The sequence below is a fragment of the Erinaceus europaeus genome, chromosome 4, assembly GCF_950295315.1.
Source record: "Erinaceus europaeus chromosome 4, mEriEur2.1, whole genome shotgun sequence".
In the NCBI taxonomy this organism is placed as follows: Eukaryota; Metazoa; Chordata; class Mammalia; order Eulipotyphla; family Erinaceidae; genus Erinaceus; species Erinaceus europaeus.
In genome coordinates, this window is record NC_080165.1 from 139,730,176 (window position 1) to 139,744,822 (window position 14,647).

General features: G+C 41.7%; 1 protein-coding gene across 5 annotated transcripts in view; it reads left to right on the forward strand.

Moving 5' to 3' along the window:
* FYN (FYN proto-oncogene, Src family tyrosine kinase) overlaps positions 1-14,647 on the forward strand; it is a 265,390-nt gene that overhangs the window by 204,020 nt on the left and 46,723 nt on the right. For 3 of the 5 annotated variants that reach the window (XM_060190608.1, XM_060190609.1, XM_007528134.3), the window contains 6 exons: positions 1,030-1,133; positions 2,099-2,248; positions 5,753-5,917; positions 9,884-10,063; positions 12,721-12,797; positions 12,896-13,049. In XM_060190608.1, the coding sequence (XP_060046591.1) occupies positions 1,030-1,133; positions 2,099-2,248; positions 5,753-5,917; positions 9,884-10,063; positions 12,721-12,797; positions 12,896-13,049 (830 nt within the window). Of the gene's footprint in view, positions 1-1,029; positions 1,134-2,098; positions 2,249-5,752; positions 5,918-6,328; positions 6,485-9,883; positions 10,064-12,720; positions 12,798-12,895; positions 13,050-14,647 lie in introns of all 5 variants that reach the window. The other 2 variants (XM_007528135.3, XM_060190610.1) reach the window with 2 other exon arrangements.

The window sequence follows — 14,647 nt, forward strand, 5'->3', positions numbered from 1 at the left end:
TACAATACCAGGTCATTTTTAAGACCAGACTTGTTGTGCATCTGCAGCTGTGCCCGGAGCACATGTGGCAAATCACAGCCCTGACACTGGGCTGGTGCCTTTTCCCCCATCCAGGTTCTCACACCTGCTGGACAAAAAAGGGGAAAATACCCGGGAGTTGGGCGGTAGCACAACAGGTTAAGTGGGTGTGGCGTTAAGCACAAGGACCGGTTTAAGGATCCTGGTTCGAGCCCCCGGCTCCCCACCTGGAGGGGAGTCGCTACACAAGCGGTAAAGCAGGTCTGCAGGTGTCTGTCTTTCTCTCCCCCTCTCTGTCTTCCCCTCCTCTCTCCATTTCTCTCTGTCCTATCCAACAACGATGACAACAACAGCAATAATAACTACAACAATTAAAGGGAGGGGGAACAAAAGGGAAAATAGATATAATTTTTTTTTAAAAAAGGGTAAATACAAACAGCAGCAGTCATCTCAGATAAGGGGAAGTCTTGACAGTTTTCCTGTACGTAGAAAATACCTTTGTTCTTCATCCATTTTGAGTGCCTTGTTTTGGGTTTTTTGTTTTTTTTTTTCCTTTTTTAAATGCTTGATTAATGATCTTTATATGCACTGGGACTGTGCTTTGTTATTTCCCAGGGGTTATAATTATGCTCAGAAATCAAGGGCCTTATAGTTGAGTGTGGAAAAAAAATTGTCATTTTAAGACAAGTTCTTGGATTTCTCTTTCTGTTCATGCAGGTGGCAGCTTGAACACATACCAGTCCCCATCATTTCTGAAGGGAAGGAAAATAACTCACAATTTGGATCTGATTTTTTTTTTTAAGTGAAAGAGATGGATTAGGGGGACTGAATCAGGAATAGATTGAAAGAGATCTGAGTCCGGGCTGGGGGGTGGGGGAGAGCTGGGCATGGGAACAGTTGAAGGAGGGTGAAACTAGAGGTGTGGAGGCTTCATGAGCTAAGAAGCCTATGTGGTTTCATTTTTGTACATGATTGTTATAAAATGTCTCCTTTCCTCCATCTCACATAAAGGTGGTACTTTGGCAAACTTGGCCGGAAAGATGCTGAGCGACAGCTTTTGTCCTTTGGAAACCCAAGAGGTACCTTTCTTATCCGTGAGAGTGAAACTACCAAAGGTAAGATAACGAGTTGAAGACAGTGGCTTGTCATTCCAATCTGTGGATTAGGCGGAGGGGATGGAAGGCTTATCTGGAAAGTACAAGGGTTTGTAATGCTATATACGAGCCCTGCCTGGTGAGTGAAGTCCTATCTTTCAGTTTTCCCTCCAGGCTCTAGAACTACAGACAGTTCCAAAAAGAACTACAGAGGCTCAAAAAAGCAAGACCTTCCTCCCGAAATGGGGGCTTGGGCAACATCACTCCTCTAGGGAGACAAAAAAAAAAAAAAAAAAGAATTTTTTCCGAAGTCCTTTAGAATTATGATTTTCTGAAATTCTTAGTTTCTCAGGCACCAGGCATATATGGGGTTTTGCATTTCTTTTGAGGGTTTTTTTTTTTCATAACTGAGGACCTGTCTCCCTCCAACTGTTGCCCTTTTCATTATTTTATAATTCATTCAAGTCCACAAGCAGGTCCACACCAAGGACAAAAAAGGGAAGCAATGGTATTCTAGCTGGATCTGCCCAGACACCAGTTATCTACTGTAATGGAGGTGTTATGAAGCAGAAATAGGAAGCTCACATACAGGGAGTCTTAAGACTGCTCTAGTATATTCTGTCCTGTCCTCCGTGTTGCTGTCTGGATATGGGAGGCTAGGGACGGGATCTCAGTTACAGGTGTCTCCCTTCATCGTGTCCACGAGGACCAGTGTCACACAAGTGTACAGAAAAGAATATTTCCAGAAAAAAAATTCCAGGAAGCTGCTATTCTCAGAGGCAAAGTCACTTTATTGTGAATATCTTCTGATATTTGTAGGAAAAAGGTGTCTTCTTCCTGCATGACTTACTAAAAGTGTGTGTGTGTGTGTGTGTGTCCTTGATAATTATTAATCAGCACAGAAAAGGCATGAGGCCTAAAAAAAAAAACCTCACAAATTGGTACTTGACATGATTGGAACTGCTAATGCTTTATGTGTTTGCCAGGTGCCTATTCACTTTCTATCCGTGATTGGGATGATATGAAAGGAGATCATGTCAAACATTACAAAATTCGTAAACTTGACAATGGTGGATACTACATCACCACCCGGGCCCAATTTGAAACTCTTCAGCAGCTTGTACAACATTACTCAGGTAAGCTCAATTCTATCCAGCTCCTAGCTGCCTGGGCCCTGGAGAAGGTGGGTGGGCACAGAATAGGCATAGGGGAGTCATACAACAAATAATATGCAGCCACTAGTCAAAAAAAAAATTATATATATTTTTTTCCAGTCCCTCAAGGTGAGTAGGACCTGACCTAGTAAATTCTACGACTGTTTTTTCTCCACACCTATTCTTAGCTCTGTGTTTGTCAGCAGATTCCATAGCCTCTTTCCCCAAGTAGAAAGCAAGAGATGAAATTGGAAAAAGAGATCTGTTTTCCCATCTTCACCCTGAAAGACTTGCAAGCTGTCTTTACCTGCTGTGCCCCCTGCCATATGTACTTTGGGTTCCGCTTGTCATTTTCTACTTCCTCTCCAGGACTTCTGTCTCCCAGCTAGACTTAAATTTACGAGACAGCCTCACCCTCTAGCTCTAGGATAGCTATTGTACTAACGCAACCTTTACAGCAGAGACCAGTTTCTGTCTAACAACCCAAATGCCACAGTCAGTTTGCTGTTCCTAGAAACGGACAGCTAACACACAGGCGTTTACATATGCAATATGTGCATTCTATTGAAAAACATGAGGGCTTTTATTTTTTCTTTAAAATATTTTATTTATTTATGAGAAAGGAGGAGAAAGAACTCTAGCACATGTGCTGCCAGGGATCAAACTCAGGGCCTCATGCTTCAGAGTCCAAATTTTTACCACTGTGTCACCTCCCGGACCACACTTAATAACTTTTAAGTTAGTATCATATCATGTGCTGATTTACTGCCAGTAAATATCTGAGCATTATTCTGCTTATTACAGGATTGTCTCAACAGAATCCAAACTGATCTGGTCCATCTATATTAAGCATTCTTTTTTTTATTATTATTATTATTTTATTTAAGAAAGGATAAATTAACAAAACCATAGGGTAGGAGGGGTACAACTCCACACAGTTCCCACCACCCAATCTCCATATCCCACCCCCTCCCCTGATAGCTTTCCCATTCTCCATCCCTCTGGGAGCATGGACCCAGGGTCATTGAGGGTTGCAGAAGGTAGAAGGTCTGGCTTCTGTAATTGCTTCCCCGCTGAACATGGGCGTTGACTGGTCGGTCCATACTCCCAGTCTGCCTCTCTCTTTCCCTAGTAGGATGGGTCTTCAGGGAAGCAGACCTCCAGGACACATTGGTGGGGTCTTCAGTCCAAGGAAGCCTGGCCGGCATCCTGATGACATCTGGAACCTGGTGACTGAAAGAAAGTTAACATACAAAGCCAAATTGTTGAGCAATTTTTTTTTTTATGCCACTGTTAAAATGGTTGCCTCCCCAGAGTCAGGCAGTAGTGCAGCAGATTAAGCGTAGGTGGTGCAAAGCGCAAGGACCAGCATAAGGATCCCGGTTCGATCCCCGGCTCCCCACCTGCAGGGGAGTCGCTTCACAGGCAGTGAAGCAGGTCTGCAAGTGTCTCTCTTCCTCTTCCCCTCTCTGTCTTCCCCTCCTTTTCTCCATTTCTGTCCTATCCAACAATAACGACATCAATAACAACAATAATAACTACAACAATAAGACAAGGGCAACAAAAGGGAATAAAAAAATTTTAAAGAAAAACAACAACAAAAAGATGATTGCCTCTATTCCTGGATTAGAAAGCACCTAATGCATGTACACATGTGTACATGCAGAATTAGAACTCTGTATCCCACTAGACAAGTAGTTTTTTGTGTCTATGATGTCCTTCAAGACAATGACAAAAATCCACAAATAGTATCTGACTGAAGCTCAGCTACTCCTCTGTGCATGTTCGTTTAAACCATGTGTGTGATATTTTAACACACACCCCGACCCCCACACGCCTTGCAAATGGCAATGAGAAGCACCAAGCTATTGATTCTGGGCACTAATAAATAAGTGAAGATATTAACAACTCTGACACTAGTAATTGATTAGGGCATTTTATAACTTTGGTTTATGTGGATTCTGATGAAATTTGGGGGAGAAATGGAGTAGAAGGTCTCCCTGAGCTTAAGTGCCTGCATGCTGTACGAATTTTTCAAATGCTGAAATAGAATTCATTACAACCAAGCATCAGCAGGGTCCCCAGGGTTCAGATCATTTGAAAATATTGTGCTGGAAAGGGCACCTTAATAACATCATAAAGCTGGAAGGAGAAAAAGGACATGAAGAGCGATAGACATTTTTAATCTCCAAAAAAAACCCATCTTGAAATAGATTTGGTGTTTTATTTTTTTTTCCTCCCTCCCTCTTTCTCTCTCACATAATAAAATGCCTTTGAAATATTGACACATAAATACTTTCCTGCATAAACATCTCAGGCTCTTATCCTATCATAAATAAATAAATAAATAAATAAATAAAAGAAGAAAAAAGTTAACTTGCAACTGGTTTCTGAGGAACAGGCAATAACACTGCACTTGCTTTCCCCAGCCTGAGGCCTCCAGGGGTTGTGGGGTGTGGTGGGCTGGAGCAATATCTACCACAGCCCAGCTCTCTGAAGCTCTTGTTACTTCTCCTGTTCCTTGTTTTTCGATACTTTTTCTCACTTGACTATAGTTTAGCTTGACATCTAAGCAATTTCCCTTTAATACTACTAGATTCTAAAAGAAATATTCAGAGAGAGAGAGAACAGAAGAGATGAGAAGGGGGGGGAAGAAAGATTCCGGATAACCTACAAGTGACAAATTAGAAATCATGCCTGAAAGGATAGACTCAAGTCTAATCTATAAGTGACAACTACTTTTTTTTTCTTTTGTTTTAAATATAAAATATAGTCTTTCATATGCTTGAATTTGGACACATATTTTTAGTTACTACTCTTCTTTCAAACTAGATGCTTATACATTGGAGACTGTTGTGAAGTTTTTTTTTTTTTTTTCTAAATGGGAACTATCAAACAAGCAAAAGGACCTGGTAGAACAGAGTCAACTAAAATAGCAAAAAATAAAAATAAAAATTACCAGAGATATGTGATCTCACCACCATCCTCAGCCAGATATAAGCATCAGCCTTTCTAGTTTGTGCTGCACTGAAGTTACAATTTTAAATATGTTAATTCCAAAGAGAGTTCCCAAACCCCTGATGAGAGGTGTATGGGGGGATAGTCACGGTTCTCTAAACCCTATAGATACACCTTCTGAAATGAGTGGAGGTGATTGGGGCTATTAGAACACATGCTATTAGCATATTGGGCTAAAATTTTTTTTTTTTTTTTTTAGTGAGCAAAGTTTTATGTCAGTATGTATATGTAAAGTATATCCTATCTGACAGTGCAAAGCATTCCAGCTTTAAAAGATCCCCTGTTGTACTTCTGGTGGCCATGTTCAGTGTAGTGTCTAATCTTCCAGGATGTGTGTAGTTCCCTGCTGGTGGAGCACTGTTTTGATTACCACTGTCTGCTGGCTGGCCTTGTGTACTTATAAGTGTCGCTGGTTCACGCGTTGTGCTTTTTTCTCTCCCTCTGCTGCTGCTGTCCCCGATTCATCAGAGAGAGCTGCAGGTCTCTGCTGCCGTCTCGTAGTTCCCTGTCACAAAGGGATGCCAAGGCTTACCGACTTGTCTGTCAAAACCAAAGATGTCTGGGAAATCCCTCGCGAATCCCTGCAGTTGATCAAGAGACTGGGAAATGGGCAGTTTGGGGAAGTATGGATGGGTATGCTGAGACTCCATTATTCTATTGTTAGTTCTCTCATTTGGGACAATCCCAAATGTCAAAGATGGAAGGTGAAAAATAAAGACTTTGACAGCAAATAAGACTCCAAAGACGATGGATGATTTTGACTTCAGATTTCTGGAATTTAAAAAAAAAAAAAAAAAGTGATAGCAAGTAGTCAAGATTGGCAAATGGTTCGAATGATATTGTTCATTAAGCCCTGGTTCACTAGCTAGCAGATGGCACCGGGAATGTCCTAACCTGTGTCAGAGACCTTGCCCTTCATTTCCAGCTGTACACACTTACCAAATGAACTAAGTGTCACCCCAGCGGGCAAGTCACCTTCCATCTTTGCTAGTGCATGCATGATTATAAGGACTCTGTTTTCTTTATTAATTCCCTTTCCTGTAGAGAAAGCTGATGGTTTATGTTTTAACTTAACTGTGATTGCATCAAGTCGCACTCCGCAGACTTCTGGACTGTCTAAAGATGCTTGGGAAGTCACGCGTGATTCATTGTTTCTGGAGAAGAAGCTGGGTCAGGGGTGTTTCGCTGAAGTGTGGCTTGGTAAGGCAGAAGGGCACATTCTGTTTGGCTGCGTCTCAAAGCCAATTAAAAGAGCGGTTCTGAACAAAAAAAAAACAAAAGCATACACAGCTGTTGGGATGAAGACACTTAGGCTGGGGAGCAAGATGGGCACAGAACCATCCAGATTTTTTCAGAATATGGCGGTGTAATATATATTACTATATAGATTCTTCTGTCCCGTATCATGTGGTTGATTAAGGCAAGCACATGACAGAAAACCAATATGATGGAAATCTGGTGTGCCCTCCTTCTAAGGTGTGGGAAGGTAAGATACAACACACGGGCTACAGGAAGGATGTGGAATTATATTATTATTATTATCAATCCCATAGGCCTGAGTTTGAATCTTTACTAACTGCTTAACCATGGAACATGGACTTTTATTTAAATTTCTTTAAGTGTCAGTTTCCTCATCTGTAAACATAAGATACTGTCCACCTTGTAGAACTGTTTTTGAGGATTATGTGAGACTGTACATAGTTAGTAGTAAGTAAATACACATGGTTCTCTTAAATTGGTTATTACTGATAAAGCTGACTGCACTGGGCTTCCCACTGCTTCTATACGTAACTTTTATGTTAACTTGAAACTCTATTTATAGGGAATCCATGCGTTTAGTCCCCACTCAAAAGATAATCTATTAGTAAGACTTTGTTGTTCCTTATGGAGTCTTCCTTTCTTAGATTACATTAAAAACAATACAGATAGATGATAGATTAGATAGATAGATAGATAGATAGATAGATAGATAGATAGATAGATAGGTAGATACCTCTGCTATGTGTTGTTTCAGGGTTCATGTGTGATTTGCAGTAGTGGAGATAGACCACTCAGCACAGAATGGTACAGCATGGATCTAAATGTGGAAAGGGATAGATACATACCCATTGTTATTGCTTTGGGGTTTCAAATCTCCAAGCTGGCTTTTTCAGATAGAAAGGAAAACAAAGGAAAGAGGGGGGAGCAGGTAGTGGTGCACCCAGTAAAATGTACACATCACCATGCTCAAGGACCCCGGTTCAAGCCTCACTCCTCGCCTGCACTGGGAATATTTCTCAAGAGGGGCTACAGGTGTCTTTCTCTCTCCCTCTCTATCTACCCTCCTCAATTTCTCTCTGTCCTGCCAAATAAAAATAGAAAGTGGGAAAAAATGAAAGAAAGAAAAAAAAATAGGCTGCCAGGAGTGGTGGGTTTGTGTGAAGGCACCAAGCCCCAGTAATAACCCTGGTGGCAATAAAATGAAAAAGCGAAAGTCACCACAGCACCAACACTTCCCCTAGTGTGACAGGGACTGGGGCGTAGTGTAGCAGGCACCTTCTCAGGTGAGCTGTGTCTTCAGCCTCTTTTCTTTTGCTTTTTGAAACTCACCTCAGGTTTATGGTATTGCAGAAATGGAGCATCTGGTCTCTCCATCATGAAAGTCCGTGGTGTCTCCCTGACTGAGGCATGCCTACACATTTAGATGTGAAGGGTTCTGCTATTATAATATAGTGGAATATAATACAGCCTTGTTTTTCAGAGTCCACACCACTGTCTGACTCCCTCTGGACTTGTAAACCATGTGCATGAAGCCTTCGTTTCCCTCACTTACCCAGCTTATAAGTGAAGTTAGAGATCCTGAGCATTTTGATTGAGTCATTCACACCTTTAGGAAGTATTAGACCTTATACAAAAAAAAAACCAAAAAAACTTTCAAACTTTGTAATCATCAACTTTAAATCATTAAACAAGCTGGATAGAGAGCACAGTAGTTATGCAAAACACTTTAATGCCCGAGGCATCAAAGTTCCCAGGTTCAGCAGTGCTCTGGAGGTGGGGTCAGAGGGAAACTTAAGATGGGAAACTTAAGATCTTGTTTTGGAAGATCAGCATGGGTATCAACATAGGTAACTAGGTTGTTAGTAGAGAAGAAAATTGTTTCAGATTTAAGGATCCAAACAACAGCCAAATAGCGAAGATGTCTTACAAGTTTTATGTTTATTGGTCAAGTACTTTCTAAAATTTAAATAAACTCTTTTCTTAAGCTACTAATTTTTCTGTAATTCAACTACATGTTGTAATTATATGAACTGTGTTTATAACAGTTACAAGAGTTGCTTCAATTTACAGAATTTATTCTAAAATCAGTGATATCAAATCTTAAAATTAACCTTAAACAAATCTTTTCCAAATAGAAAATGATATCATCTAACAGCAGATTTTTCTATTTCACTTATAAGTAGATTTAATTCAGAGTCATCCAGTTAATCATGGAATAATACACATAGAGCCTAGATTTATTTATTTTTCCCCTTTAACTTGAGGACTGAAAAAAATCTCAAAAGATAATCCAGTTCCCATTTCTATATGTTACAGGTGAGGTAACTGACCATGAACATAAATAAACTAGGCCTGTTATGAACCTACTGGGTTTTTTCAGCATGTTAAATCTTTAAAAGCCCGTTATTTCTAAGCCACTGTTTAACAGTTCCAGTCTAGCCAATCAACTCGTTGTTCTTGTTGTGACTATTATTAACCCATACGTTGATGAAGTATTGCTAAGGGAACTATGAACTTCTTGCCATTGCTCATCTGCCTGCTTACCTGGAGTATCCAAGGACTCAGTCAAGTAACTAAGCCATTCCAGACAGGCAAAATTTAGAGGTGATCTACAAAAACCCTTGATGTGCTGCCATAGAGGGCAACTTGGTTTAATGTCTTCTGTGCTCATTTGTACTTCTATGGTGGAACTCTGCGCTGGCCAGGCCTGCCTGACCCCTTCATTTGAATCCTTACAAAGAAGGACCCAGAGCTTTGGGTCATCAAATGGCTCAATGACTATTAGGAAGATGGCCTGTATCAAAACAAGAAAAAAACTAGAAGGGGGTCGGGCAGTGGCACAGTTGGTTAAGGGCATGTGCTACCATGCTTGAGAGTCCGATGCCTTATCCACTGCACTGCCTCCCAGACCACATGTGTTATCATGCACAAGGTCCTGGGTTCAAGCCCCTAGTCCCCACCTGCAAGAGGAAAACTTCACAGGTGGTGAAAACAGTACTGCAGGTCTCTCTCTATATATATATCTCTATCTCTGTTTCCCTCTCTCTCTCCCTCTTCCCCTCCCTCCCTCCTCTCTTTCCATCTCCTTCTGTCTCTATTTCTCTGTCCTATAAAATTTAAAAAAAAAAAAAAGCTAAAAGAAGCTACATGTAAATATATTTCCTGTTAAAAATACTTGACAGAGTCTGTACAGTTTTTGTGGAACAAAAACTATCTTATTTAATTGAAACGTAAAAGTCTAACCTTATAAAAGGAGTTACTGATTTGAAGCCCCCCTTTTTTTTTTCTTTCTATCAAGAGTATCTTTGGTTTGACTTCAATATTGTGGGATGTCCGCAGGTACCTGGAATGGAAACACAAAAGTAGCCATAAAGACTCTTAAGCCTGGCACGATGTCTCCGGAATCATTCCTCGAGGAAGCACAGATCATGAAGAAGCTGAAGCACGACAAGCTAGTCCAGCTGTACGCTGTGGTGTCGGAGGAGCCCATCTACATCGTCACTGAGTACATGAATAAAGGTTGGCCTGGTCCTCTCTGGGGTCTGTCTGTAAGGGTCGTTTGAGGAAGAGCAGTCACACTGCCTCCTGGCTGTTTGTTCCCTAGTCTCTGTATCACTGGAGAATGCCCATCAGCAAGTACAAATGATGTGCTTCTAGTGACAGCATTTTTAAAACAAGGCTATAGGGAGTTGGGCAGTAGCGCAGCAGGTTAAGCGCAAGCGGTGCAAAGCACAAGGTGTAAGGATCGTGGTTGGAGCCCCCAGCTCCCCACTTGCAGGGGAGTTGCTTCACAATCGGTGAAGCAGGTCTGCAGGTGTCTTCTCTGTCTTCCTCTCCTCTCTCCATTTCTCTCTGTCCTATCTAACAACAACGACATCAATAACAATAATTACGACAACAATAAAAAAAACAACAAGGGCAACAAAAGGGAAAATAAATAAATAAATATAAAATAATGTTTTTAAAAAAGGCTATAACTGTGACCCTGACTCCTCCTTCTCCACATCCTTGTGAAATACCACATGTTCCATGGGGCCCAGCTCTTTGCTACAAAATATAACATTGATTTTGGGGGGTCCGGCGGTAGCACAGCAAGTTAAGCACACATGGCGCCCAGCACCTGAACCAGCGCAAGTATCCTGGTCCGAGTTCCCAGCTCCCACCTGCAGGGGGGTCGCTTCACAGGTGGTGAAGCAGGTCTGCAGGTGTCCATCTTTCTCTACCCCTCTCTGTCTTCCCCTCCTTTCTCGATTTCTCTGTCCTATCCAACAACAACAGCAGCAATAACAGTAACAAGGACAACAAAAATGGGGAAAATGGCCTCCCGGAGCGGTGGATTTGTAGTGCAGGCAACAAGCCCCAGCAATAATACTGGAGGAAAAAAAAAAAAACATTGATTTTGAATATCAAGGGAGATACAGAGGAGTATAATAGTTTCCTCTTCTTTTAAATGCAATAGTTTACATCAAACTTGCTTTTTGCAAGGCTGAGCAGTTCAGTGGTCTCTGGTTTAACTTCAGTTCCCATCTTTATATATATATATATGTGTGTGTTTTTAGCTCTTTTCTTACATAGCAAATGAAGAAATAGCACGCTTCTTTAAAAATACACACACACACATATACTTTGTTGTAACTCTCTATGTGTCTTTCTTACTAAGCAAAGTAATATTGTTGGGGATAAATCCAAACATCATTATGTTTTGGAAAACCAGGTGAATCAAAGAAGAAAGACCTCCTCAAAAGCACCATTCATGGACTATTAGAGGATACCAGTGTAATTTTGTTTTTCTTTTCTAAGCACGTGTTCTCAAAATATACTTGGGATTTTTTTTCCTGGCAGCTTGTTTGCCCTTTGTATCCAGGATAGTTTGGTAAATAACTTTTGTGATTAAAGCATGAAAAAAAAAAATCAGTCACCATTATGAGCCTCCAGCCTCCACACATCATCATTTCAGCCCTTGCGCCATTTCGGACCTCCCTAGACTATATTAGCAGAGTGGCTCCAAGGCTCCAGCTGTCTGTTTCCGATGCCTCCTTCCAGGCTTGACTGGTTGTGAGAAAATACCTGCCCCATTCTGTATTCCTCAGATAGTTTTTTCTTGACTTAGTCGGAAGCCAGATTAAGCCAGTGGACCTCAGACTTTGCTGTATGTCAGAACTACCTTGAGGGCTTCTTAAATGACAAGGCTCAGATTTAGTTGTGAGATTTTGCATTTCTCACAAGTCCCCCCTGAAGGGTACTATTGCTACTGGTCCCAGGACCAGAGTTTGGGAGGGCGATTATTTTTTTCCCCTCACATCATTCTGTTGAGTAGGACCAATTGGAAAAGGAGACTCAAGTGGTACACATTCCTGTGTTTTAAAATAAATAATACATATATATATATATACACACACACATAGATATGTAGATGTAGATAGTGAATTCTGGATTTTTAAAATTTTTATTATCTTTATTGGATAAAGACAGTCAGAAATTGACAGGGAAAAAGAAATAGATAGGGAGAGAAACAGAGACACCTGCAGCACTGCTTCACCACTGTCAAAGCTTTCCCCCCACAGGTGGGGGATGGGGGCTTGAACCCTGGTCCTTGCACATTACAGCAAACACACTCAGCCAGATGCATCATCGCCCAGCCCCTGCACACATTCCTGTTAATGTCAAAAAGGAATGAAAGTCCCATTTCTCCTAATTTCAGGACATTGATATTGCCCTTAATGGGGCAAAACATTTTTCTTTCTTTTTTTTTTTAAAAAAAGGACGTCTCTTAAAGAATCCAGGTTCAGTTCCCCAGCCTCACCATATATCAGAGCTGAACAGTGCTCTAGTTAAAAAAAAAAAAAAAAAAAAAAAGTCCTTTTTATTTTTGAGAGACAGAGAGACCCCAGCACTTCCTTCAATGCAGTGGGAGCCATGCTTCAACTTGAGTCACACACATGGCAAAGCAGCTTTCCACACATTATCCAAGTGAGCTATTCTCCCCAGCCCCAAAACTTCTGTCTTTCAATGTGTAGGGGTGTTTTTCAACTCTTTTACTAGAAAAAAAAAATCAATTGAGAACACTACTTTATTCATTTACCTGATTACTTTGCACAAGAAAATCAAACATAGCCCTTGATCAGAAAATCTGTATCTTTCAAGATAAATTGAAATGGTTTTGTGCTTTGTCATAGGAAGTTTGCTTGATTTCCTGAAGGATGGAGAAGGGAGAGCTCTGAAATTACCAAATCTGGTGGACATGGCAGCTCAGGTAGGTCCCTGGTGCCCTGATTGCTGCCTTAGCTGTGACAGTGTGTCCGTATATCAGGTCACGGCATGACATGTGTCCTGTTCCCTGGATTTCTGCAGGTGGCTGCAGGCATGGCTTACATCGAACGCATGAATTATATCCACAGAGATCTGCGGTCAGCAAACATTCTGGTGGGGAATGGACTAATATGCAAGATTGCCGACTTTGGTCTGGCCAGATTGATTGAAGACAACGAGTACACAGCAAGACAGGGTGAGCGCCTGACTGAGGAGGGCTGGCAAGCACATCCTTGAGGGGTGGTTTACCACGTGGCTTTCTGCTTTCTTCTTTCCACTTCCTCCAGAAAACAACATGCACAAGGTCATTCTTCAGCCGAGTTTTTCTCTTGATCTGGAGGGAATCTGAGAGTTGTACAGGTGGGAAGCTAAGGCAGGTTTAGTAGATGGGTGGTTTGTCGGTTTTGGTGAGTGGGTGGGTGGGTGAGTGAGTGACTGTCTGCTGATGAGTGGTCCCCTGGCTCACGTCACCCTCCTCTTGCCTGGCATCCGGGCCTGGGCCACTTTTGGAGAAGTGTGGCGGATGTGCAGAGATGTGGTCAAGGGCTAGCTCGAAACTCCACCAAAACCTTAGCAGGGAAAAGCCAGGCACTTTGATCAGAGAATTTGCTCAGGGAGTAATTTACAAAGGCATGGGCCAGTGTTTAAGAATATCAGCTGATGTGATGCAGTTTCTCAAAGCTAGTAGCAACAGCGATAGAACCGTGAGGCCTGAAGCCAAGGAGAAGGGAGGAGGCACCAGAAACTAGAATGAGCAGCTGTGTAGACAGGAACACCTTTGGTGAAAGTGGCAGCAGGGATGGAGCTGAAGGATTAATTCCCAGGCTTACTTTTATACCAGAGCACTGCTCAGTTCTGGTTTGTGGTGGTGCTGGAGATTGAACCTGAGACCTCAAAAACTTCAGGCTTGAAAGCTCTTTCTTTTTTTCTTTCTAAATTTCTTTCTCTCCCTTTCTTTCTTTCTTTCTTTCTTTCTTTCTTTCTTTCTTTCTTTCTTTCTTTCTTTCTTTCTTTCCTTCTTAATTGCCACCAGGGTTATCACTGGCACTACAAATCCACTGCTCCTGGTGGCCATTTTTCTCAATTTTTTTTCTTTCTATTTTATTTTTACTTGACAGGCCAGAGAGGAATTGAGAGAGATGGGGAAGACAGAGAGGGAGAGAGAAAGATAGACACCTGAAGACCTACTTCATCACTCATGAAGCATTCCCCCCTGCAAGTGGGGGGTGGGGGTTCGAACCCAAGTCCTTGAATATTGTAATTTGTGCACTTAACCAGGTGTGCCACTGCCCAGCCTCCCAGAAAAGCATTTTGCCTGACCATTAAGCTGTCTTCCTCCAGTCCCTTTGGCTTGCTCTTCAACCCACCCTCAGAACTCCTGTCAAACCCAACTAAAATCTACTGGGGGGACCAGGTGGTGGTACATTCGGTTGAGTACACATATTACAGTGTGCAATGACCCAGGTTCAAGCCCCTGGCCCCCACCTGCAGGTGTATCTCTCTTTCCATCTCTATCTCTCCTTTGCCTCTCAACTTCACTCGGTCTCTATGCAAAATATTTTTTAATTAAGTATTTAAAAATAAAAGAAACTAGGGAACAGAGGAGCTATTTTATGAGTCCAGCAGGATCCAGAACAGGGAGGAAAAGATTTTTTTAAATTTATTTTTTATTTAAGAAAGGATTAATTAACAAAACCATAGGGTAGGAGGGGTACAACTCCATACAATTCCCACCACCCAATCTCCATATCCCACCCCCTCCCCTGATAGCTTTCCCATTCTCTAGCCCTCTGG